This window comes from Bolinopsis microptera, chromosome 7 (assembly GCF_026151205.1).
Source record: "Bolinopsis microptera isolate Bmic1 chromosome 7, MBARI_Bmic_1.0, whole genome shotgun sequence".
Taxonomy (NCBI): domain Eukaryota; kingdom Metazoa; phylum Ctenophora; class Tentaculata; order Lobata; family Bolinopsidae; genus Bolinopsis; species Bolinopsis microptera.
This window is the reverse complement of record NC_087078.1, coordinates 15,787,620-15,814,839: the sequence shown is the minus strand read 5'-3', so window position 1 is coordinate 15,814,839 and position 27,220 is coordinate 15,787,620. Positions and strand designations below refer to the sequence as shown.

The 27,220-nt window shown below is 39.4% G+C and overlaps 6 protein-coding genes across 7 annotated transcripts in view; 2 read left to right on the top strand and 4 right to left on the bottom strand.

Annotated features, from left to right (window-relative positions):
* The window catches only part of LOC134818419 (kynurenine 3-monooxygenase-like), a 927,626-nt gene that overhangs the window by 209,249 nt on the left and 691,157 nt on the right, over positions 1-27,220 (bottom strand). The gene's annotated exons all lie outside the window — the stretch shown is intronic.
* On the top strand, positions 97-1,474 carry LOC134818424 (mitochondrial import receptor subunit TOM20 homolog B-like). 2 transcript variants are annotated; one of them, XM_063827967.1, is made up of 4 exons: positions 97-285; positions 414-516; positions 627-781; positions 964-1,474. In XM_063827967.1, exons 1-4 carry the CDS (start codon positions 142-144, stop codon positions 1,060-1,062), a joined length of 501 nt encoding a protein of 166 aa, XP_063684037.1. In that variant the 5' UTR covers positions 97-141; the 3' UTR covers positions 1,063-1,474. The 2 variants fall into 2 exon arrangements, with proteins under 2 accessions (XP_063684037.1, XP_063684036.1); XM_063827966.1 differs by having other exon boundaries at positions 103-285; positions 961-1,474.
* On the top strand, positions 2,871-27,095 carry LOC134818410 (uncharacterized). Its single transcript, XM_063827939.1, has 17 exons — positions 2,871-3,006; positions 3,194-3,366; positions 4,052-4,152; positions 4,329-4,424; positions 15,105-15,185; positions 20,965-21,050; positions 21,211-21,362; positions 21,516-21,605; positions 21,769-21,851; positions 21,969-23,065; positions 23,248-23,345; positions 23,489-23,591; positions 24,331-24,396; positions 24,591-25,748; positions 25,905-26,028; positions 26,215-26,468; positions 26,655-27,095. The coding sequence occupies exons 1-17, from the start codon at positions 2,902-2,904 to the stop codon at positions 27,000-27,002; spliced, it is 4,215 nt and encodes a 1,404-aa protein (XP_063684009.1). The 5' UTR covers positions 2,871-2,901; the 3' UTR covers positions 27,003-27,095.
* Positions 4,604-7,028, bottom strand: LOC134817907 (uncharacterized). The gene is made up of 2 exons (XM_063827277.1): positions 6,385-7,028; positions 4,604-6,206 (listed from the first exon to the last, which is right to left on the bottom strand). The coding sequence occupies exons 1-2, from the start codon at positions 6,835-6,837 to the stop codon at positions 5,454-5,456; spliced, it is 1,206 nt and encodes a 401-aa protein (XP_063683347.1). The 5' UTR covers positions 6,838-7,028; the 3' UTR covers positions 4,604-5,453.
* Positions 8,080-9,939, bottom strand: LOC134818018 (uncharacterized). Its single transcript, XM_063827425.1, has 3 exons — positions 9,383-9,939; positions 8,942-9,172; positions 8,080-8,908 (listed from the first exon to the last, which is right to left on the bottom strand). Exons 1-3 carry the CDS (start codon positions 9,833-9,835, stop codon positions 8,084-8,086), a joined length of 1,509 nt encoding a protein of 502 aa, XP_063683495.1. The 5' UTR covers positions 9,836-9,939; the 3' UTR covers positions 8,080-8,083.
* LOC134818407 (uncharacterized) lies at positions 10,020-12,145 on the bottom strand. The gene is made up of 2 exons (XM_063827929.1): positions 11,678-12,145; positions 10,020-11,505 (listed from the first exon to the last, which is right to left on the bottom strand). The coding sequence occupies exons 1-2, from the start codon at positions 12,128-12,130 to the stop codon at positions 10,411-10,413; spliced, it is 1,548 nt and encodes a 515-aa protein (XP_063683999.1). The 5' UTR covers positions 12,131-12,145; the 3' UTR covers positions 10,020-10,410.

The window sequence follows — 27,220 nt, the reverse complement described above, 5'->3', positions numbered from 1 at the left end:
CCATAGAGTAGTGAGCAGATATCTGTAATGTTGCTAGAATGAAATAGAATGTTCTAATATACACTTGTTGATTGTTCAGTTGTAGTTTGCGATATGTTGTTCCATTTCTTCTTGATGATTCATTTCTTATCTTTGTAGGGGATGTCTAAGACCTTAATAGCGGGTGGCTTGGCTGCTACAACCTTTGTGGCATACTGCGTTTATTTCGACTATAAACGCAGATCAGATCCTATGTACAAGACGAAGCTTCGAGAAAGACGGCGGGCCGAGCGCAACAAATCCAAGGTTTGATCAATCTCCCTTATCTTGTATAGACTTTATCACGTACTGTATCTTGGAGATGATATTACACTCATTTGATGTTAGGATTATGGTTACAATGACGTGGCTAGATTTTAACCGGCATATTTCAGGAGGATGAGTTAGATATCCCCATGCCAAAGTCTATGGACCCACCCTCAATACAGAAGTTCTTCATGGAGCAAGTTCAAGTCGGCGAAGAGAAACTTGGCATGGGTAAATTGGTTTTCCGACACATGAGATCTTTGAATCCTATTCTTTTTGCAACATATTATAAATATTCCTGGTTGTTATAGCCGCTATTAACCGACTCTTGTTGTTTGCAGGAGACTTTAAGGGAGCAGTGAAACATTTCGCGTCAGCAGTTTTACACTGTGGGCAGGGGTACCAATTACTACAGATCTTACAGAGTACCATGCCCCCTGAGGCGTATAAAATGTTTATGGAATTCCTTCCGAAAGCTCAAGCTAAATACAGCCGGGTAAGATTACATTTGTCCTTATTTTTGATTTTTTTCATGACCCCTGTTATATACAGATGCATTAAAACTTATAAATATAACTGTTCATCAACTGTTCATCTATGATTTAATACATTTATTATAGTAGCGGTAGTTTGGTATCTGGACTAAACCTATGACTTACCCATATTTTCTTCCAGCAGAAAATGTCGAGCAAAGCGCCCCCCAATTCGAAAGAAGCACCTCCCGCACAAGCGAAAGCTGCAACCGAACGCGTTATCGCAGAAGAGGCAGTGGATTGATATTTTTAAAGTAACGCGACCTTCAAAATTTGATCTCCGCAGCCTTGATGAGCTGTCCGGTAGTGTCTGCGACACGTGTTTATTTTGTATACAGTGAATCCAAGAGTTTAATTTATTGTGGGGCTGGAGCCGAATAACGTTGATTGACCGGATAGAGGAGTTGTCTCGAATGATCGCTTTTAAATTCATACTTTAAGTTAAAATCATGCTAGAAGTTTTTTATAACTTATTATCTTCTCATTAGATTCATACTGCTTCTGAATTTTATAGACAACTTAAATAATTGGGTACAGAATGCACTTGTTTGGTACGGAATGTACTAGTTCGGTAATGATTTCGGTAATTGTTTGAGATCTCGAGCATGTTGACAGATAATGTGTAATTTATCTTCTCACTGATTTTATACAACTTATATGACTGATCTTATTTGTTGATACTTATTGGCATTCTGTTATAATCAAATATTGAAATTATCTCCTCCAAGAAATTAGAAAATATACCGAATCCTCAGTGGAATCAACATTTGAGACTCTTCACTGACTTAGTGTTACCTTCATTTCTATTGTTTTCATTGAAGGAAGCCGCCAACCCATTTTGTATGACATGGGTATAGCGTTCAAAATGGTTAGAAGAATTTGATCAAGAATGAACATACGTGAGAATTCTCAATCCTCAAATGGGTTTGTCTAGCATTGTGTTCACGTATGTGTGTATGATTGTAATTGTTCCCACATGCGAACTCGTCCAGGTTGCCAAAGAAGCTGTATAATTATGATACTTTCCTCTCACAGCCATTTAGCCGTCACTAAGGACTGGACTTATGAATCATAGATGGGACTGCATTGTGCAGAGAAGCTGCGTATATGCATCATTCATCTTAGACACATTGTGATAAAGTATTTAAAAAATTAACTTTTTTTTTTGGTTCTGAAGTAGAGGACGATTTTGTTGTTTCTGACCACTAACGACTGTGTTAACAGTGCTATAAATCACTTAAAGTTCAGTATAATAGTGAGATATATCCTCGCCGGTGTAATAATTACTACTCTTACTTTCTCTCTCTCCCTCCGTTCTTACACTCACTTTAACTCTCGCACCCCTCTCCCTACCTCTCTCTCTACCCCTCTCTCTCTCTCTCTACCTCGCTCTCTCTCTCTCTCTCTAGGCCTAGCTCCTACACCTAAATACAATTCCTCCACACTCTATATCGTGCACGTGTGTGCTCTTGTTCGTAATGGCTCTATGTGCGCGCACAGCCCACATGCTAATTTATCAGGCCCCGAGCTTCCTGTTGTTACATAGTATGGCATGTAGCTCCAACAGCTAGACAGTAGACGCTTCATTATTGTTTCTTCATCTTGGTGTTGGTGTCGTTCACAATTTTGTTGTTGTATGTGTAGAATCGTAGATGCTACTGCTAAGACTTTAGTTTTGTTTTGTTAGGGGTCGTTCACATATTAAAGTATTACGTAACCAGCCGAGGGGGGAGGGGGGGTTTCCGAATGATTACGCCAGTGTAATTTTGACACAATAGCCATGTGTAAAACTGATTACGGAGGGGGAGGGGGGGGGGGGGGTTAAAAATTGGCCAAAAATTGATATGTGAAGTGTGAACGACCCTTAAAAACCAAGGTGTTCGGAAGGATTAACGGGTGATACTCGTAAAATATTTGTTTCTGCAAGGAGAGACCGTCGACGAGTCCAAATCGGCGCGCGTCTTGGTAGGTTATGAACCTAGTAGTAGTAGTAGTACAACGGAAGGAGGAATATAATTGTATCGTAAACCACTAAACCAGTCTCGTAGTATTATAGCGGGATTGGTTCTGAGAAGGTATCAGTATGGGGAAAGAGACCCCTGACTTGACCGACAAGGCCCAAGTCAAGAAGAAAATAAGGGATGCTAGGAAAAAGAGGAAATCACTGTCTTATGATGAGTTTGAAGAAGTGAGTTAACCCCGCTTTATAATTTTCCCCAAGTAGGAATAGGATCACTCACGATATATCTATTGTAGTGATGCTGCAGCAATTTTAAAACTCGACTTTCATTCAGCATTCTTGGCGCTAGATTATTGTTCATGGTTGCAGGTTGTTTGACTCATGTTCGTAAATTTCACTGAAACCCTCCCGCTAGGTGTTTGCTCAGTACGACATTGATAAGAACGGTAAGCTACAGTACTCTGAGATGAACAAATTCATGAAGGACTTGCTGTTGAGGATTGAGAAAACTAAAAAGTCTGCAAAGGAGGGGCTAAGTGAAAAGGAAATGCTCAAGTATTCTCAGGATGTGGCCAAACTTATTCAAAAGTAATGCTCCACATTTTTGAAGTCATGTTATAAGTTCAATTATATGAATATCTGATGTAGATTGCAAATGTTGTCCCCAGTCCTGTTGCGCTTGTTAATATTATTCCATCGATGATTGATAGGATCTCAGATTTGCATAATGCATCGCGGCTCTCTGCAGCCTCTATATAATTATATACTCCTGTGTATTTATGATCCAGGCAGTACAGCTATTTATATATCATCAATTTGCACTAGACAGTTGATCTAGACGTACGTGTTACCTGGTTATATGGCCAGAATGTCTAATAAATATTGAAATATATGCTAATCGTTGAGAAGATGAGTGGTACAACTACAAGTAACCTGTGTTCTGTGTGCCATTAATATTCGTGGTCTCATCTACAACTGAATGAACAATATTCTCGTGACGGTGATTAGCATATCCTCCGAGGGAAACATGAAGCGCGCGGCGCGAGGGGTGGACACTGGACAGTGTCCCCCACATCATTAGCATGAAAAATACGCTCACAAAGAGCAGCAGATCCTGGCACTAGCTGCTAGAGCTTGATGTCATACTCTGTAAAATGTACTGTGCTTTAGACAAATGACGTCATGACGTTGACATGTCTGTGAGGTCCCATTTCTGAAGGGATCGGAACTTCAATGAATGACTTGATGAAAATGATGATATTTGGTTCTTTAGGTACGATGAAGACCGAAGTGGAACCCTTGAAAAGCGAGAGGTGGCGAAGATTCTGAACGTTAAGATCCCTTTAGACGACTCATATACGCTTAAAACATCCGGTACGTAATATAATAGTGATGATTGATTAATCAGTTTCGGGATACGTTAAATTTAAGTTTGGATAAAGTTGTCCAGTACGATCTTAAATTTTGAAATGGCTGGACGTTTTTTTCTGAAGCTGCACAGAAGAATCTGAAGGTTGTTTGTTATAACGCTTATTAATCTGCCCCCACAGTGAAGTCGAAGAGCAAGTTGTTCGAAGGAGTCCGGATACCCTCTTTGTGCGCTGAGACACCAGCCAACACTTGTCATGATGTTGACGTTGATTCTGGTCAGTGGACTGTTTGTCTTTCATGTTCTTTTTAATGTTGTTTTTTTTGTCGGACCGGTTATCCGTTATATTTAAAGACTGATATTCTAAAAAGCATACGAATAAAAACACACATCAAAACTAATAGTAATAGTAATATTTTTGTTTCACAAAACATTCCGTATAATTAAAAATTTTTTCTTTTTTTTCTTTTAAGAATATAATATGCAAATTGCAACATCACAAACTGCCAAAACCGATGGTGCCCGTCGGTATACAACATACAAGGTTACAAGGAGGTCAGGATTTGCCGCTCACCAAGCTTTGTCTCTAGCATCGCTATTTGTTAACAAGCTTGGTAAGCTTGGTAATTTAAAGATAAATTGATCATTCGAAACTTAAAATTCTGTTGCATAAAATACAATTAACCTGACACTTGAATTTAAAATATAAATTTGGTGGGTAAGACCTTAAACCATTCATAGTTTCATGTGGATTAGAGTAAGAGTCCATAGCACATGTGTTCTAACATGGATGTTACTGGTTTCCCTAATCATATGGTACAGTCAAATTCTGCTTACTTGTGCCTGTCCTAACCAGTCCGAGCATTCCTCAGCCTGATTCCCGAACATTCCTTGTCGCCATTGATTTTATTCAAGTTCCCTTGTTGTATTATTCTGTATTATTTGATGAAAGTTTCAAATCAAATCAAATCGACTCCAGAATATAAAGCACCCCATCAATAATCCCAAACTGAAACCCACCTTCGCTGCACCACCTCCCCCAGCAGCTTTGGTTATAAGAACATCCTCGGTTGGAACCTCACTCTCACCCATCCTAAACATAGTGTGTCTCACTGTCCTTTCATCTATAAACTCCAACTCACAGTGCCCCCAGTTCATGTTGTCCCTTGCTGCTGAAAACGCTGGTTGGTGTGGTCTGTAAGTGTTTCGGCCGTCAGAGTCCCACACAACCGCATAAAGGCTCTTTCCTCCATGTCCGCATGTAATGTGGATTGGTAACGTCACGTTTTCGTAGGATTTGGTGACCTCAGTCTCGGTTTTTCACAGGCCAGGATCGTTCGTAGTGATGTACGTGTCCTGCAAGAACCAGATCTACTTTGTGTTTTAGAATTAGAGCTTCGTAATCATCAGGCCATCCCTTGTATGCGGGCATCTCATAACCTTCTTGAGTGTAATTATTGGATCCGCTCCAATTACCATGGTTTATGTTAGAGTTGTAGATCGGTCTATGTTGGAACACCACAACCCATGGCCAAAGATTCCTTTGTTTGTTGATCTTAGCCAGAGTTCTGTCCAGCCAGACTCCTTGCGTTGAACTCGGGTCGATGTCTTCGTCTGTGGAAACTGACACAAAGTGAACCATCCCAACTCCAAACGAGTAGTAATGTTCATTGCCAGGCATGATGAACCTTTTAGAATATATCGTCCCGTTTTCTAACGTACTATCATACACATCTACTTCGTGGTTCCCCGGAGAAAGCATGTAAGCCATCTTGCTGGCAATAGGTTCCGCCATCTGGCCCCAAGTGTCCCAGACATGCTGAGCGGCCCACTTTGGTCTTGTCTTGTTAAACTTGTTAGCATATGAAACATCCCCACAGTGTAGGATCCCGTGGTAGTGTTTCTTCTCCTGTCTGTTCATCATGTTCTTGGTGATCATGACGGAGGTCCCGAATGTTCCTACATCCCCGGTGTGTAGAAATGATAATGGAGCTCGTGATCCAGGTTCAGGGGCGGCTACAAACTTCAGGATTTGAGACGATTCACCGTTACTTAGTATCTGTAGAGGTACATAATATTGATTACAAAGTACAAACAGTTTAAAATAACTGTTAAAGTTAATGGTAATTATTAATTAAAGATTGTACAAATTGTCCACTTGATGCTGGTCACTTAGTTATAATTCCTTATTAGTTATGGTTCCCTTCTAATTATGGTCCCTTAAAATCATCGCAAACCTGGTAAAAGTGAATCCTGCCGGGCATCAAGTTAACCATCAAACACTCGTGTATGAAGCCACTGATGTAGACCCATTTAGCCTCTTCCTCGTCCCAATGCCATTTATACTGATGAGAGATGGAAGTGGATGTGTAGTTCAGGTCAGCTTCCATTATCCCGTAGTTCACCACATTGAAGTGGTTCACAGAGTTGGTTGTCCAAGTTATAGCCATCTCTGTGGGATCCCCTGTGTATGAAATACGGATCTGGTTTGGCTTCTTCACTTTTAATACGTCCAGTTGTTTGATTTCTTTTCCACAATCAGGTGCGCTTACTCCGTAATAGTCTCCGATCGAGTAGTCGTATGGTATCGAATATTCGTATGCCCCATCAACTGTGTATTCGTTTCCGGAACTTAGAGGTGAAAGCAGTACTGCTATTTGGAAGAGTAACAGCACCAAACATTTTATCATGATGTGTTATTCCTTGTGAAATGTTCATTCACAATTCACCGAAAATTATTAAAGGTGTTTCAAAAATTTGATTACAGTAATTAAATTGAGATGTAACAAAAAGTAAGGAAAAAGATTCCTTTCTTGTGAATATCGTCCAATTCCATATGAAAAGTAAAACGCTACAACAGCGACGCAGCTCAACCATAGAAAATAATATGTAAGATTTAATTTTATACAGAATAACAATATCATATTTCATATTTTACCTTATATATAAGGTAAAATATGAAATATGATATTGTTACTATATATAGTAACTTAATTATATTTCAGTATCATTATGTAATGGAATGGAAATGTTTTAACCAGGTGCAGCCAGTCCACACCCTGGCTCAATAATACGAAAGAATTGTATTTTAAATGAAAAGCTCGAATATTACAAATTATAAACACTTACAGTTTACACACATCAAAACTAAAATTGACAATAGTCAAGAGACGCTATAAAATAAACATGATGTTGACGTTGATTCTGGTCAGTGGACTGTTTTTTTTTTTTTTTTTTAATGTTGTTGTTTTGTCGGGTTATATTTAAAAATTGAGATAAATATTCTAAAAAGCATACGAATAAAAACACACATCAAAACTAATAATAATATTTTTGTTTCCCAAAACATTCCGTAATTAAATAAAAAAAATAATTCCGTAATTAAAATATTTTAGTAGAACATAAACAGAAAAATTAAATTTTTTTTTCTTTTCTTAAAAAAATATAAGATGCAACCTCACAAACTGCCAAAACCGATGGTGCCCGTCGGTATACAACATACAAGGTTACAAGGAGGTCAGGATTTGCCGCTCACCAAGCTTTGCCTCTAGCATCGCTATTTGTTAACAAGCTTGGTAAGCTTGATAATTTAAAAATAAATTGATCATTCGAAACTTAAAATTCTGTTGCATAAAATACAATTAACCTGACAATTGAATTTAAAATATAAATTTTGTGGCAAAGACCTTAAACCATTCATAGTTTCATGTGAGTTTGAGTAAGAGTCCATAGCACATGACGTGTTCTAACATGGATGTTACTGGTTTCCTTAATTCCTTAATCATATGGTACAGTCAAATTCTGCTTACTTGTGCCTGTCCTAACCAGTCCGAGCATTCCTCAGCTTGATTCCCGAACATTCTTTGTCGACATTGATTTTATTCAAGCTCCCTTGTTGTATTATTCTGTATTATTTGATGAAAGTTTCAAATCAAATCAACTCCAGAATATAAAGCATCCAATCAATAATCCCAAACTGAAACCCACCTTCGCTGCACCACCTCCCCCAGCAGCTTTGGTTATAAGAACATCCTCGGTTGGAACCTCACTCTCACCCATCCTAAACATAGTGTGTCTCACTGTTCTTTCATCTATAAACTCCAACTCACAGTGCCCCCAGTTCATGTTGTCCCTTGCTGCTGAAAACGCTGGTTGGTGTGGTCTGTAAGTGTTTCGGCCGTCAGAGTCCCACACAACCGCATAAAGACCCTTTCCTCCGTGTCCGCATGTAATGTGGACTGGTGACGTCACGTTTTCGTAGGATTTGGTGACCTCGTCTCGGTTTTTCACAGGCCAGGATCGTTCGTAGTGATGCACGTGTCCTGTAAGAACCAGATCTACTTTGTGTTTTAGAATTAGAGCTTCGTAATCATCAGGCCATCCCCCGTATGAGGGATTCTCATAACCTTCTTTAGTGTGATTATTGGATCCGCTCCAATTACCATGGTTCGTGTTTGAGTTGTAGATCGGTCTGTGTTGGAACACCACAACCCATGGCCAAAGATTCCTTTGTTTGTTGATCTTAGCCAGAGTTCTGTCCAGCCAGACTCCTTGCGTTGAACTCGGGTCGATGTCTTCGTCTGTGGAAACTGACACAAAGTGAACCATCCCAACTCCAAACGAGAAGTAATGTTCATTGCCTGGCATGATGAACCTCTTAGAATATATCGTCCCGTTTTCTAACGTACTATCATACACATCTACTTCGTGGTTCCCCGGAGAAACCATGTAAGCCATTTTGCTGGCAATAGGTTCCGCCATCTGGCCCCAAGTGTGTCAGACATGCTGGGCAGCTCTCCTTGGTCTTGTCTTGTTAAACTTGTTAGCATATGAAACATCCCCACAGTGTAGGATCCCGTGATACTGTTTCTTCTCCTGTCTGTTCATCATGTTCTTGGTGATCATGACGGAGGTCCCGAATGTTCCTACATCCCCGGTGTGTAGAAATGATAATGGAGCTCGTGATCCAGGTTCAGGGGCGGCTACAAACTTCAGGATTTGAGACGATTCACCGTTACTTAGTATCTGTAGAGGTACATAATATTGATTACAAAGTACAAACAGTTTAAAATAACTGTTAAAGTTAATGGTAATTATTATATTAATAATTATTATATAATTATTAATTAAAGATTGTACAAATTGTCCACTTGATGCTGGTCACTTAGTTATAAATCCTTATTAGTTAGGGTTCCCTTCTAATTATGGTCCCTTAAAAATAAAATCAACGCAAACCTGGTAAAAGTGAATCCTACCGGGCATCAAGTTAACCATCAAACACTCGTGTATGAAGCCACTGATGTAGACCCATTTAGCCTCTTCCTCGTCCCAATGCCATTTAAACTGATGAGAGATGGAAGTGGATGTGTAGTTCAGGTCAGCTTCCATTAGCCCGTAGTTCACCACATTGAGGTGGTTCACAGAGTTGGTTGTCCAGGTTATAGCCATCTCTGTGGGATCCCCTGTGTACGAGAGGCGGATCTGGTTTGGCTTCTTCACTTTTAATACGTCCAGTTGTTTGATATCTTTTCCACAATCAGGTGCGCTTACTCCGTAATAGTCTCCGATCGAGTAGTCATATGGTATCGAATATTCGTATGCCCCATCAACTGTGTATTCGTTTCCGGAACTTAGAGGTGAAAGCAGTACTGCTATTTGGAAGAGTAACAGCACCAAACATTTTATCATTATGTGTTATTCCTTGTGAAATGTTCAATCACAATTCACCGAAAATTATTAAAGGTGTTTCAAAAATTTGATTACAGTAATTAAATTGAGATGTAACAAAAAGTAAGGAAAAAGATTCCTTTCTTGTGAATATCGTCCAATTCCATATGAAAAGTAAAACGCTACAACTGCGACGCAGCTCAACCATTCAAAAAAATGTGTCAGATTTATAATTATACAGAATAACAATATTATATTACATATTTTACTATAATTTTATTATATTTCAGTATCATTATGACGTAATGGAATGGAAATCCGGAAATGTTTTAACCAGGTGCAGCCAGTCCACACCCTGGCTCAATAATACGAAGGAATTGTTTTTTAAATGAAAAGCTCGAATATCAGAAATTATAAACACTTACAGTTTACATACATCAAACTAAAATTCAAGAGTCACGAGACGGTATAAAATAAACAAGGGGGTCACGATTCATTCGAAACTTAAAACTTTGTTGCATAAAATGCAACTAAACTGACGAAGAAAGATTAAATTTAAAATATCAATTTGGTGGGTAAAACCCAACCAAGTTTCTTCAACTCCAGAATATAAAGCACCCAATCAATAATCCCAAACTGAATCCCACCTTCGCTGCACCACCTCCCCCAGCAGCTTTGGTTATAAGAACATCCTCGGTTGGAACCTCACTCTCACCCATCCTAAACATAGTATGTCTCACTGTCCTTTCATCTATAAAGTCCAACTCACAGTGCCCCCAGTTCATGTTGTCCCTTGCTGCTGAAAACGCTGGTTGGTGTGGTCCGTACGTATTCCGGCCGTTAGAATCCCACACAACCGCATAAAGACCCTTTCCTCCGTGTCCGCATGTAATGTGGACTGGTGACGTCACGTTTTCGTAAGATTTGGTGACCTCATCTCGGTTTTTCACAGGCCAGGTTCGTTCGTAGTGATGCACGTGTCCTGTAAGAACCAGATCTACTTTGTGTTTTAAAATTAGAGCTTCGTAATCATCAGGCCATCCCTCATATGTGGGCAGCTCCCAATCATATCCATCGTAAGTGTAATTATTAGAGCCGCTCCAATTACCATGGTTCTTGTTTGAGTTGTAGATCGGTCTGTGTTGGAACACCACAACCCATGGCCAAAGATTCCTTTGTTTGTTGATCTTAGCCAGAGTTCTGTCCAGCCAGACTCCTTGCGTTGAACTCGGGTCGATGTTTTCGTCTGTGGAAACTGACACAAAGTGAACCATCCCAACTCCAAACGAGAAGTAATGTTCATTGCCTGGCATGATGAACCTCTTAGAATATATCGTCCCATTTTCAAACGCACTCTCAAACTCGTCTACTTCGTGGTTCCCCGGAGAAACCATGTAAGCCATCTTGCTGGCAATAGGTTCCGCCATCTGGCCCCAAGTGTCCCAGACATGCTGGGCAGCTCTCCTTGGTCTTGTCTTGTTAAACTTGTTAGCATATGAAACATCCCCACAGTGCAGGATTCCGTGATACTGTTTCTTCTCCTGTCTGTTCATCATGTTCTTGGTGATCATGACGGAGGTCCCGAATGTTCCTACATCCCCGGTGTGTAGAAATGATAATGGAGCTCGTGACCCAGGTTCAGGGGCGGCTACAAACTTCAGGATTTGAGACGATTCACCGTTACTTGATATCTGTAGAAATACGTATTGATTACAAACGGTGTAGAATACTGAGTAACTGTAAATGTTACTTATTAATTAATGATTGTACAAATTCTCCATGGTCTGGCCCATTTAGTTATAGTTCCTAATTAGTTATGGTTCCCTTCTAATTATGGTCCCTTATATAATAGTCAACACAAACCTGGTAAAAGTGAATCCTGCCGGGCATCAAGTTAACCATCAAACACTCGTGTATGAAGCCACTGATGTAGATCCATTTAGCCTCTTCCTCGTCCCAATGCCATTTAAACTGATGAGAGATGGAAGTGGATGTGTAGTTCAGGTCTGCTTCCATTATCCCGTAGTTCACCACATTGAAGTGGTTCACAGAGTTGGTTGTCCAGGTTATAGCCATCTCTGTGGGATCCCCTGTGTATGAAATACGGATCTGGTTTGGCTTCTTCACTTTTAATACGTCCAGTTGTTTGATTTCTTTTCCACATTTAGGTGCGCTTATTCCGTAATATTCTCCGATCGAGTAGTCGTATGGTATCGAATATTCGTATGCTCCATCAACTGTGTATTTGTTTCCGGAACTTAGAGGTGAAAGCAGTACTGCTATTTGGAAGAGTAACAGCACCAAACATTTTATCATGATACCTTATTCTTTCTGAAACGTTGATGTAGCTAAAATTTATTGAAGGTGTATGACAAATTTTGATTAAATTAATTAAAATGCAGATGTAACAAAAAAGGGAGGAAACAGATTCCTTTCTTGCAAATATCGTTCATATATCTCAAGGCATGAACTCTGGGTAATCTTAAAACGGCAATCCATGCAGTCTTCATGAAACTCATCGATTGGGTTTTTTTGTGAATCGAATCCAGCGTTCACGAAGATGAATATTAATAGAACCGCTCGATAAATGAAAAACTCGTGTCTTCCCGATCTGCTAACAAGATTAAGTAATTGAGATAAAAATAAATAAAATCACGTTTTCTACAGCGTAAATACTAAATATGTTATATATCGAACCCAGCGTCCACGGGTTCACGATAAGATGAACATCAATAGAACCGCTCGATTATATGAAAAACCCGTGTCTTCTTGTTGTCTGCTTACAAGATTAAGTTGAGCTGTAAATAAATGAATTCTGCAAGGTAGTACCGCAGCATAATTATGTTATGTAAGTATATCAAATATATGGGGCAAGGAATTCATATATATATGAATTCCTTGCCCCATATATTTGATATACTTATGATAGACAATTGAAAGTCTTAAAGATAATATCAGATATCACTTTTACAATAATACTTCAATTTCCTCTGTCAAACACGAATCTAATCTTTTAACGAGATAATATGATTTTAAGTATTGCGGTAATCAGACTCCACCCTTTCACTCGGTGACTGAGATGAAGCAAGTTGGTCATGGACATCATCATAAATAGCAACTTTCAATATGCTGTACAGGATCAAACAATTCAAACTCTACTCTTTTAGTAGTCAACCATGAATAGCTAACCATCTTATGAATTCTAGATTATATGATAGATGACCATGTAAGAAACCCTGAATGATAAACACAGTAAACTCTTGATATAGTAATAAATTCTTGATATAATAATACGTAAATGAATAGAATAGAGTCAATAAATTGGTAATCACACTGAATATAGACATACACTGTATCTCGACAACCCTATATCTCCATTCGATTAGATTTTTTACCGGGGAAATCCTGCAGTTAGTTCTAATACACTTTTATGCAAATTTTGCTGATATGCCAACGAAATTAACTTGGTCAAAAAAATGTTTAAATGGCTTCTTAGCCTATTTTTGAACCGAAAATTGGGTTTTAACCGGGTAAACTCAGTCTAATCATCTCAGGACTACTTTTAATGAATTCTACGGTTAAAAATAAGGAGTATCTGGGGTCCCTAGTGTATCGGGCAAAAAATACCCGTAAGACATTCTACTACATGGCGATATAACATGCGTGACGATATACAGCGTATGTCGAGATACAGTGTGCAAACCAATAAATTAAATGGATTAATAACTAAAATTAACACTGGCTATGAACGGACGATGAGCAGTAACTGGTGTGACCCAAGGGAAAAATAATAAAAGGAATGCCAGCAACCCTGCATCAAATATTGTTACATACATTTAAGGGGCCAGTCCCGGGTTATAACGCCGAACCTTTTGACATATAACGACAGAAAAATATTTTTCAGTTTTTGACTTATGTCATTCTAATTTCCAAGCCCCAAAGAATTGAAAAATCAAAAGATACTAATCCCCCAGCAAGTCCATGACACATCAAAACGAATACAATCGCTCAGTGGCACAAAAAGGTTAATCAACAAAGTAAATTTCATCATCACAACACAATCCGATTAAGGACAGTAACTGTTCTGATACGTTCATTTACACTGGAACTTCGAGATTTTTCTAAAAGTAAAAGGGATCTCCCAGTCGAAACCATTAGAGAACGATGTATTTTTAAACGCTGATTCCGAATCACCCCACATGACATAAAATTAAAATGCTCCCCTTGCAAGTTATTAGCGAAAAACTGCTTCGATCACGTGACATGATCATATAAGGAAGTTCAAAGTTGGTCTAATTTAGGGTTAGGGTTTTAGCAGATGCTTCAGTTAAGGATTGGGTTAGGGTTGGGGTCAGAGTATAGGGCTAGGGCTATGAATAGTCCCTCTGTCCCCAGGCCCATATAGATAACGTGTTTAAGTAAGTCACGTGATGGTCGATTGTAGAGCATGGTTGATCATCAATCATCATCCCTAAAATCGCTCACTTTCCTTCATATAACAATCCCATGCGCTTGATAAGATGCCAAGTAGTATAATACGTGCCTTAATTGTTTTCATTAAACAGTTGTGCACAGAACAATGATCCTTACTTAGCTTGCTAATCTATATTGCTCGATTCTCTCAAGGATATGCAAAAAGTAGAAAGAGCGACGCGTAGTTGCAATGGCGTGCAGGGTACAGAAAATCTTCGACTTCCACTCTCGTATAAGCTAACCTCTATTGTTCAAGTGCAGATTTCCTCAAGCTCAGCCGGGTAGTTTTATGTTATGACGTTACAAGTACAACGGGTCCGATTACGACATTGTGATAAAATTGTAATTCCTGACACTTTATATTACCTGTTCAAGCAACATAAAGTACAACAAGTACATTAGAACTTCCTGTAGACTAATCGGACTGGACAATGCTGGTAAGAAACAACGTAACTAGACGTTCTAGACTCTTATCTACTTATCTAGAGAGTGTTCAACGGCTGTAATTAGAATTAATTATTTCCACAATTATTTAATCATTCATCGTATATTTTAATTTAGAAGGCGCATTATCTCGATTACCATGGTAACCACATTTTAAAAGTGCGGCATCAGGGAGAGTTTATTTCTAGCCTGGGCCTAATTAGTAATTTGGTAATATAATATGCAAAAGAGAAAACCGTGCACATTATCACTATCAGTGCTACAAACACTGTCTTACGTCATAAAAAATACAGCATCTTATCATGTAAACCCATTTTATTTTGACCCGATGAATATCACGAAATAGCCGATCTAAAAGTTCTCTTCTCCACAGAAGAGTCAGATGAGGAAGAGGAGGAGATCCAACCATCAGAACAACAAAGTAGAAGAGGAAGCGAGCTGCTCAGAAAAGGAGGTCAGTGATATTTGTTTGTCTGTATGTTTGTGACTGTATACTCCAGAGGTCTACCGGGACACAAATATCATCCCGGCCGGGATAAGCCTGCAGACGCCTCATCCCGGCCGGGACCGGGACTGGGATTAAATCAAAATCCCGGCCGGAACCTAGACCTGGACGTTTTCAAACAGTAAGATTGAGGATTTTTTGCTTTTTTAGAACTATGGAACCACTTTTCGATACATTGTGATAACCGACATTGCGGGAGGCCGACTTAAAGGGTCCCCTATTATTAGGGGTCCCACGGTGATCAGATCATGTCACCAATTAGTGACGTATAATTAGCGATGTGATCCGTCAGTAGAATTTAATTGACCTAGAAATGGGCTAGATGTAGGATAGAGTTCACATGTCAACTCTGTACATCATAGCTATACATTAGAAGTAAACATGATCTTTAAGATTTGTCTACTCGACTCGTAGATCACATAAGGGACGGGAGCTCCTGCTAATGGGGGTGGTTCTCGTATCAAGGGACGTGAGACTTGCGTGTCGAAGGCATGCAAGGGGAGTACATGAACCGATCAGATGTAAATACGCGACCTAGATCTTAGGTATTAAATATATATTCTGGAAGATATACGGCAAAGTATAACTATAATGAACTTAACTATGGGCTGGTTTTGTAAAGGAAAAATAAATTATTATTTTGAAATAAAAATAAACGAATTCGTAAGCAAAAACCGGATTTATTAAGCATAAATTTGAACATCTGTCAAGAGAGAGAGTGAGAGAGCGTGTGAGAGAGGGAAAAAAAGTGAGTCACTTTAATATCACATTTGCAGTACAAAACCATCAATTAAACCACCGGCCGATTTATTGATTAAAGCCCTCTGTTCAAGAGTATGTTAAAAAGCAGCAGGTCATTACTATGATGTACAGAGTTGACATGTGAACTCTATCCTATATCTAGCCCATTTCTAGGTCAATTAAATTCTACTGATGGATCACATCACTAATTATACGTCACTAATTGGTAACATGATCTGATCACCGTGAGACCCCTAATAATAGGGGGCCCTTTAAGTCGTGCAGCCGACGTTTTAATATTATTCTTAGAACAACAGATAAGATGAAGACCTTGTTTTATCAATACCATACAGTTACTGCATCTTTCAATTTAAACCATATTTTATAAATTATCTATCATTCTAATAATTCAACTTGATTGAGTATCAAGAAGTTATTATCTGAAACGGAGTTTTAACCGAAATTGACAAATGGCTTCTACTTGCTTGATTGTACGGATTGTTTTCATCATTTTAAAGATGCGGGTGCCTGCTGGTGTAGGATATACCTCATATCATTTGTTATTTTATGTTTTACAAATTACCTACTTACTAACTATGCTATTTTGTAGCTTACAACATGTGCAACGGTGTACTGTGTAATGATTCCTTTAGTTTTACATAACATCGTGCCAAACCTTCTGTATTATTTGATATTTCTATCAACTTATTGATGGATATACAATTTAGATGGCAACGGTTCGTAAACTCATTCAAAATCATCAATGGAATACTAGAGACAAAAGACTTCCAGGTAATAATTTGAGACAAAATTATCCTTAAAGATCTCAATTTTTCAAAGAAATCTCGGTAATGGTATACTCAGTTCATTGCCATTTCGATGATATTATTTGATATTATTTCATTTTCCCGATGATTTAAACGGTTAGTAAAAAGGAAACTCTTTCTTTAAAGGACTAATCTTCGTTTCAAATAAAATGCTTCATACATAATTTTGATAATCTTACTGTTGTCCTTCATAATCCACGAAGGTTACCTACATGATAATACACAGTTAAATGATTTTGAAAACAAATGAGCTGCCCTATAATACTGACGACTGGAGGGTTACTGGGCACGATTTAAGAAAGTTTAACCACCTGCTCCATCTCTTAAACACCCACTATAAATATTCAGCAAATCTCATTGCTCTGCGTATTGTTTACCCGACCGTTGCCATGGTGATGATACATAATGATAATGTTACCCATACTCCGCCAAAGCAGATAATGCCTCCATTAAACAGGAAAGTCACCACGTTTTGCGGTTATTTAAGTGGTTGAGCCTTGTTTGCCCTCACATTCCACAAGTGAGCTGTGAGAATTTCACGTAAGCTTGTGGTAGGGTTGTGATGATTTAGAATGTCTTAGAGCTAAACGGCCTCAAACTATTCTTGAACACAGGTGATTAAGGCAATTTGATACAGCAAGTGTTTACGTATCTAGTAGTTAGTCTTGCAGTAAGTATATTAGATTTGCTTTCGGTTTCGTCAGTGGTGTTTCATCATCCACCATTTCTGCAAACCCCCTGAAAAACGAGTAGATGGAGGTTTTAATGCTGTTAACTTTTGCTCTATTTCTTAGGCCGACTACTACTGCAGTCAGCACTGCTATATTATATAGTACTAGTATAGTAGTCGGGAGTGAGACTATACATTAAGTATCTTGATTTAGCACACTTGTAAGGGTTAAGGAAAGAGGTCTGTTAAAGGTCTGGCCTACTAAATGTGGTCTGGCTCTCACTACTCAGCTGCCTGGGTACTATATTAAAGTATACTGCCCCATCAATAGTCATTACTCATTTGTTCCTGTAATTGTCAGGATGACAAGGACTGACTCGTATTGGTGCTCATTACCATGAGCCTAGCTCGAAATCACCCGTATATATTTACCTGGACACCACCTGCGCTCCTGACGTATGTTGTCCTGTTTGTCCGTTTGTCATTGAACTATTGAATACAGCCCCAGCACCTGTCATTTAGTATATTGCTGTGGCTTTAGCTGAGTTGGGTTTAATGTAGATTAAGCTTAGTAATACATTGTATGTTCTTTAACATACTATAGAGTATAGGTGGATTCAGCTATACTATATAAAAGAGCATACAATAAAATGGTATTATGATATTCATGAGCCGATCAGTATCCAAATCGAGGTGGATTTTATTGTCTCATCGTTATGACCTCACTTTCTATTCTTTGTGGTCGATTTTAGTTTGTGTGATTTTGTGTTGGCCCTTTCATTCATTGTCACTAAATGGTTTATTGATTGAAGCTAATTGCAACGCCAAGGAGTTACATCGTAATCTGTAACCTTTTCTTTTGATCGTAGGTCGGTAGGTTATTCAACATGAGTTGGGTTATGTCAGGAAAAGTTGCTATTATTCACTAAAGTTGATCTAATTAATTTAAATATCACATTAATTTGATGCACTTCAAACTAAGAATCAACCTATCTTATTTTCTTCATTGTTTTGCATGTGTTGCTGACACGTACCGACCAGCGAAATTTGTCACTGTTAATTTACCCGAGAGAGATTCTGCTACTTTAGGTTCCAACGTTAAAGATAGACAAATATACGTTTTTTAAAGAATGTTGAGTCGTGCGACTGTCACTGGAAATTATTGCATTGTATTTCTCATATCGGGAGAGTTAGGATATAAGCGTGAACATACAGGGTGGGCCAAAAGTCAGTACCCATACGTTGGCCTTTATAGCTCAGTCACTGAGTGCCCAATTTAAATACTTCTTTCTGGTATGACTTAGTACCACCACTGGTTCGAGGAATTTGTCAACTCGAAAAATATTCGCGTTCATTTTTTTCAAATGGAGGTTCATTTTCACATTCATTTGATAGTTTGGATAGTCGGATCAAGCTAAATGTTATTGAATTGTGTTTGGCCATTCGAATTACGTTTGTCCTGAAAGAATTAGAACTGTAGCTTCTCAGATGACCGAGATATGAAGCATAACGAGTTTATTCATTACGTGTGATCAGGTGATTGGTTTACCGAATCACGTGATAAGGTGCCCCCGTTAACTACCCCGTTAAACATTATGGGAATTGTTAAGGGTGCCCAATTAAGGTGTCGTGTCACGGTGTCACATAATCACCCAGTCAATATTGTTAACGAGATACAGAAAATGCTTGATAACTTCGTCATTTCTAATCCGTTTTGCCTCATGTTTTCAGATCATATGCAACATTTAATAATCTACCGTCTCTGAAAAAATTAGGCGTTCAGCATGTTCAGAGAAAACAATATAGGTGTTTTAATATTGAATGGGCGTGGTCTAAAATATTCGAATTTTCAAATTTTGACGACGGAATCCTCGAACCAGTAAGTACAGTATGCCATCTGCAAAGCAACAGCTCTCAAATATAAAACACGGCGGAGCTATTAAGGCCAACGTATGGGTACTGACTTTTGGCCCACCCTGTACTTTTTGTTCAATATGTTTTAACCGGACCAATAAGTTTTACTTTTTCTCATATTCCTCCTCCCAACAGCACTCAAATCAGCTGACATGGCAATATTTGGCAACGCAAGCATCATGTTTAGTGGTGTCCTGGACCCAGTTGAGATCCGTCCCGTCACCCCAACAGACACAGCCCTCAACTATTTCTTCGCCATACTCTTCATACTCTACTTCCTCATCGGGGTCCTGGTCAGCCCCCTCACCTCTCTCTTCAGCTTCAGACAAAGTACCAACCCCTCCAACAGCATCTTCTGCCTGGTCTCCCTGCTGGATCACATCAAGCTGGTCTACTTTCCTCTGGTGTTGATCCCTAAACTGCTAGCACCATCACACCAGATGGACCTGTACCTAAAGAGTGGAGATATGGGTTGGCTTGCTCATGTAAACACAGTCTTGCTAGCTGTCACGAGTATTGAAGTGTTTGTGATAGTTCTAATGAGTATTGTTAGATACGTTACCGTCAAATACTCCTCCTTACCTCCTTCCTTCCTCTACATTGCATCCTACGTTGTGGTTCTCTTCGTCCTGGTCATGTCCTCCGTACACATCTTTGTGTTCGATCTCGACAAAGCACTTCTCGCGAAGTTTAGAATCACGCAGGAAATCATAACACCGTATGAGGAGTTTAAGGATAACGTCTACGGGCCGCAAAATAAATGTAAGCTGGCCGTCCTGGTGATATTCCTTATTCTCGGTGTGATCTCCGGTGTCTTGACAACCCTGAGATTAGTCAAGAAACGGGAATTTCCTGACCGAGAGTTCCTGCTCTGCACCCTTCTGATGAATCTGTGGAATATAGTCGTCATGGCTGTCCTGGTTGCGTACATCCTAGTGCTATCCGCAAGATCCAAACTGGAAAATCCCCCGTTCTCTGTAGGGCACGATTTCTTTGTTTTCTCCTCAACCTACGGATTTCCTCTGACTCAGTCCGTGATCAACACTCTTTGTATTGCCTGGATGAAAGCTTTCAGAGAGGAGATGTTGGTGAAGATGAAAGTCGCGCCACAAGTAACAGATAACCACAGCTCTCAGATCTAAAACATGTCATAAACAGATGTTGAACAGTAGATTCTACCCGTCCTGCCGCTCTCAGATAGACAATTTTTCTTTTGAGAGACGGCAAAGACTTTTTAAAGGATGATCAGACTATAATTAAATACTAGATATTTGTTCATCGTCGTATGCGCTAATGCGCATTGATCTTAATAGAAATAGAACTTAGAAGCCTACCTATGTCACGTTATTTTTGTACTTTTGTAAAAAAACAAAAAAATATATCCGTGTTGCAACCCGAGAGTTGAGACCAACATCTCCTGCTGGCAACTTGGTAAGTTTGATGTCGCTCGAAACTATCAAGGTATTGAAAATGCAGAGGAACTGATGCAACAAATTCTTAAACATCCTTTGAAATTCGAAATTGTATTCCGACTGCACAACATCATTTTCTCACCCCACCAAATGCTCGATTTCAGCTCTAAAGGTAAAAGAAGAAGAAGTACCTGAGATAAACGGACCGGATAACTGGCAGTCTGCTCAAAAGGCCTCCTTCACTGAATGGGTGAGCCAACAACTTCTTTGACAGGTGTACTCCACGAAGAATTGGTGTGCTTAAATCGTTTTTGAAACTGGAAAACCTACGGCCGATAAATCTAGTAATTTTAAAATTATGTACTATCTGAGATCATTGTAAATTGTTATTACCACCATATTATTACCAGGTGGAGTGCAAGCTGTCAGACAACGGATCCGAGTATATCGTCACTGATTTGACTACAGATCTGGGTGACGGAGAATTGTTACCCGAGCTGACTCAAGCTCTTACCCAGACTAAATTTGCCTACAGAGAGGATCCCAAAATGACATTCCACAAGTTAGAATTCAGTCATGCTTGTTTACCTGATTATTTAACGACCTCTGAGAGTGATATCTCGAAATATTTCGGATTTTATCCACGACTATGGTATTTCTCTTTAAACCAAAACTTAAACTTTAAACTTCTCCACCAACAGCTATCTTTTCCTAGATACGAGAATATCAGAATAAGTTTGGATGCCCTCAAGGCAGCAGGATGTAGGTTTATCAATATGGATGTGGCTGGCGATCTTGTATCAGGGTTAGACATTTATTTTATGTCCAACTATCGAATTCTCTATTGTTTCCAAATTGATGTACAAGTACTCATTTCTGAATTTTAGTTATCTGAGCCAACATATTTTGTTGTCTATATCAGGTTTCAATTCATTATTTCACAAATCTCAGTCCCTTATTCTAATCAGGAACGAGAAACTGTGTCTAGCGTTTACCAAGGTTCTGCTGACTCATTTCGGTGGCAAGAATATGTTCACACAACCTCAGCCAGGTATAAATAATAAAATATTAATAACGTAATCATTTTTATTTTGTTTGTTAGAATTCAAAGTTAATGAAAACTGTTCATCTTTGGGATAATAAGATTATTGAAATTCGCAAATCGCAGGGCTTCTGAGTGTAGTGGACACCGCACAAACTCGACGCCGGAGCAGTGAATCTGTCACTCTTGAAAAACCTGAAACACCTAGACCTGAACCGGAACCGGAACCTGAGCCAACCTTATCGAATCTATTTCAAACCAGGTCCAGCATTGAACCTATCCAACAGCAGATAGCAGCTGTCCATAGCCCCCAGGACTGGCCTAATAATCGGTCACGGCCGCTGACCCCCGAATTAAGATCATACAGTCCTGGAAGACGATCACTGACTCCTGATAAACGATTACAAACTCTAGAAAGGACATCCGAGACCCCAGAAAAGCCGACTCTGACGTCAGAAAGACAGTCCCGAACCCTTATTCTTGTAGAAAATCGGCCCCTAACTCCTGAGAGACAAATTAAAAGAATAGGATCTCCCCAAATGGTAATTCCTCTAAGTTCACCAGAACAGCGACAGAAAGATACCAAACAATCGGTGCAACCTAAAACTGTGCAACCAGGCCACCTTATACAGAAGCCTGTTGCTATAAGAGCACAGTCAAAACTTCCTGATGAAACTATATTTAAACCTATCCCCACTATTGAAAATGAAGATCCCCGAATCGAAGGTGTTCTTGAACTTAAAGATAAAGAGGCTGAATCTTTGCTGCCTAAGGAAAGTGCTGTCGAAGAAGTTCCTGTTGGCATAATCACCGAACCAGAGGCACCTCCCAAAAGAAATTTGCAACCTGATCCTACTCTATCTTCAGGGAAGAAACTAGAGTTCTTCCTAGGGCGGGGCCCTCCTCCTCAGGTCACGAAAAGTCGGGCCATCTCTCAGACACAAATCGAGAAAACGCCCCCGACTATGCCAAAAACACCTCCTGCTTCTCCACAAATTATTCCTAAAAATGCTGCCTCAGTAATGTCTCAGCTAAGAAAAGAGACACATTCGAGGCAAGTGGCGTTGGAAAAACACACGACCTCTTCGGAAACACCATACCAAACTCGCGATAGGGAGTCTTTTTTAGGGCTGGGCTCGCCGGCACGGGTCAAGATGAAACCGACGAATTTGGTTATACCGCAGTTCAAACAGAATGTTGTTAATGGGCTCACTGAAATTATCGTAAGTTTTACTTTTAAAGATTTGCATATGCACATGGTCGAATTGAATTGTCGAACATGTTTTGAACATGTTTTCGTTGATAAAACTTTCGAAATATTTTTGAACTAGATAATACTGGAGTCAATCTGATATGTGCCTTTCTGTTAAAATGATGGCGTTGGATAATATTCCAAATATTTCAGAGTCAAGTGAACAAGATGGTCGAGGAAGATCATGAGAGAGTTAACAATCTCTCAACTGACTGGGCTGATGGGCAGATCATCCTCATCATCACTGACTGGTAGGGATTTTTACATTTACCCTTCTGTTTTGAGACTAGACTTAGAGGAGCGAAACCATGAGATATGGATAAATGAATTTCGACTTTTTGAAAAGATTTGATCTAGATTAGAATGTTTCTGTATAGAATGTTGATTTGTTTAGGTTCTCCCCGGGAATCTTGGAGACTTACAAGCATGACCACTCCCTCGTTAAGATAGGTGTTTCTTTAGCCACCCTCAAGCAACTGCTAGATGTTGGCACGAAGGTATTAAGCAACATTGCAGCTTACAGCTATTCAACAGTCCTGGGATGCGCCAATCAGAGACTCACCCTATGACCATGCTGCTACCAGCAATAAAGCTATTTTAACCAATGTCACAGTTAACCAATGTCACAGTTAATCAATGTCACAGTTAACCAATGTCACAGTTAATCAATGTCACAGTTAACCAATGTCACAGTTAACCAATGTCACAGTTAACCAATGTCACAGTTAACCAATGTCACAGTTAACCAATGTCACAGTTAACCAATGTCACAGTTAACCACTGTCACAGTTAACCAATGTCACAGTAAACAGTTAACCAATGTCACAGTTAACCAATGTCACAGTTAACCAATGTCACAGTTGCTACGTCTCTTTGCAAAATATCAGCTTAGTCTTATATTACTAGGGTTTGGCGCTTAAGGTGCTTACATAAAGAGAACTTGCCCTTTAGTAACGGAATGCCCCGCCTTGAAATCCGTACATGCAGGCAAAATTCTGCGGAAAGGTCCTACGATGTCAGCCGACAGCTACAAGATATGAATGATTTACTGACACACCACCTCGCAGCTACAAGACCAAATACAGCTGCCAATTGCCAATTAGGCTAGGAATTATAGCAAAGAATAATTATCAAACTATTTTCAGTTTCATGTCATAAGTTCTTACAAATGTCAACACTTTTCGTCATTCGTGACTCTTAGTTTTGTTAGAAATTTTCTGATCTATTTTTCATCAGGTGACACCCATGGATATGTACATGTCAAGAATAAATATGAGTGCTTTTCGGAGATTCCTATCCCAAGTGAGTTTTTCATTCAAAGTTCCCTTCTCTGTATTTGTAATAGGATTTTGTCATTTACGTATAACTGCTCCACGAATTAGCTCGGCAAATAGCTCGTTATTGGTTTTAATTGGCAATTGTGCTAGATTAGGTATCTTACAAATTCCTTACAAATTCCTTTTCTTACAAATTCCTCATGACACTCCTACCGACAGGTTCTATGGAAAGACAGAGCTCGACATTTGAAACCCTTCTCAAGGACCTCTGAGATTCTGAGCAAGGAGAAAGAGATGAGAAATATCGGTGCAATATCTGCGAGTCTCACTCGTAAAAATAAGTTAATTGCACCCACCGACCGGACATCACCTCCCAAGGAACTGCTAATTAAGAAAACTAGTGACCTTAAAAGAAAGGTATTGTCACAGCAGTTTGTTCCAAAACGGATGGTGCAGCTGAAACCTGCTAGTGTTACTCCTGAAACCCAAATAGTGTCCACGCCCCAAAGTAGAAAAGCTGTTCCTGGTAAAGTTGAATCTTTTCGCGTTCCACCCGTTTTACTCAAGCCTACTTCGAGTTCTCTTTTAAAATCTGAATCACACGTCAAAGAAGCGCCACCTGCCGTATCTATCAGTGCATCAACCTCAATCGTGGAAGATTCTCCTGTGAGCACTATTCCTCCTAACAAACCTCCTCGACCAAAGTTTGTCGCCTCTCCCAATGTTTCCAACGCCAGTGTTGCAGCACCACTAGAAGACGATTGCTGTTTGTCGACCATTCCCAAACGATCAGCCGGAACGGGAACGAAGAGGAGCGATCGGGGGTTAAGAGCTAAAGACAAGGGTGATCACTCCCCTCCAAAGACCAGTTTGGATGATCTGAGATCCAACAAAAAATTGGATACAGAACCGGAGCCACCTGTTAGATCAACTTCCTTTGAAAGGGGCCGGCACTATTCTGCTCCAAACAAACCAAAAAGAGATTATTATCTTACCTCTACGCTTCCCACAAGCACTTCTAACCATCCATCTTCATCTAAACTGGATCAATCTAAATTTGGTCAAGAACCTGACTCATCACCAGTTCCTGCCTTGTATCCAGTACCTGGCTTGTCTCTACCAAGCACTACAACACCTCCAGAACCCCCTCCACCAACTAGTAGGTTCACTGTGACCCTTCAACCAAACCTATCTTTCAACAACATCACATCAGAACAAGCTGGTGGTCCCGCAGAGCTTGTGACTAACAGTGAAGATACTCCTCCATTAGGTGATGTCAAGGATACAGAGATTACGACAGACCAAAATTTAGATTTGGAGCAGAGGATGATGACTGATGCTGATGGTGCGGATGATAATGCATCCATAGACAGTTTGGTGAGTTTACAAATTATACATATAAAAACACAGCTCGTTAGCATATGAGTTAAACATTACGAAGTCACTTATAGTTATTGATCAGACTATCGCTGACGAAAATGTTTGGTAACGTGTGAACTACAAATTGCTGATTTAATGCTGTTTTTTAATCAGGAGGAAATCGATATAGAGTACAACAAGAACGTTTCTAAAATGATCGCTGGTTTCATTGATAATGAGCTAGATGACGAAGAGAAAACTGTAAATGCTACCCTGGATGCCGACTCACCTAATTCGCGTGAGATTACGTTATTTGTAACCAAAAGTTCTTAAAAATCTTAACATTTGTCGCTGCTTTTTTTACACTGTACACAAAAGCTTGGTTTCCCTTCTTTTGGTGGTTATAACTTAGGCAATGGTGGTTATGACTTATGTTATTTTACCTTAAATTAAAACTGAAATTGATTCAGTTATTTCCACACAGCCAGATCCAAGAACAAGAAAGTTCGCTTCCGGGAGGAACACGAAGTGCACACTATTGCTACGTTGAAAGATGTCAATTCATCTAACAAGAAGGAAACTTCTAAGAGAAAGAAGGATAAGAAGGAAAAGATGCCTGCAGAAAAGAAAGAAGTGAAGATTGAAGCTACGAATGAAAATGTTGAAGAAGATCGGTTAGATAGAGTTGGCAAAAATCTGCTTCAGGATTTAGCAGACTATTTCAGCACATCAGTCGTGGTAAGTTTAAAATGCTATCTACGACTATTGACTAAATCGACCTTGATTTATCTTTAAAGGGTAAAGTTATTTTTTAGCTCCACCCTTTTATCATCTATAAATATGTACCATCTAATCTTCCCAGATCATTACATATACTTTATAGCAGTTGCAAATTTGTACAAGATTACAAGTATTTATTTTTAGGAACCTGGAAGCGTAGCAGATACGGACGGAAAGCCGGAGACACAAAACAACACTAACTCTTTACAACTAGAGGACTTCTTATCTGCAACGTCCAGCTTCAAGAAAGGTTACGATCAGATTGATGTGAACGAGTTAGTGTCTAGATCCCTTATAGAGGCGGGGATACCACCGGAAACAGAACGAAGTTCTCTTTTAGTAGAGGAATCAGATGAGGGGTTTGAAGAAGACAAAGCAGACGACCTGTCCTCTCCTCTGATGAGTGAGAGTGAGCAACAGCCAAGCTATTTTGATATAATATCCAGGAGAACCCCTGAGGACAATAGTGGTGAGGGTGTTGTGAGGAGATAAGAGGAGGGTACTCTCACTCCTTTGTTTTACCAATCCTAAGTGGAAACTTTCTTCCTTGGAAGCGCTGTTGTTGAGTTTAATAGCTAGATGAGGCTGTTAATGCTAAGAGTTGAATCAAGATATGGTTTTATGATAACCATGAAGAAACGAGAAGACCCGCAAATGTACATCTACCATCAACAATGAAACATTTGCTTATGTACGCCGTACGTGTACAA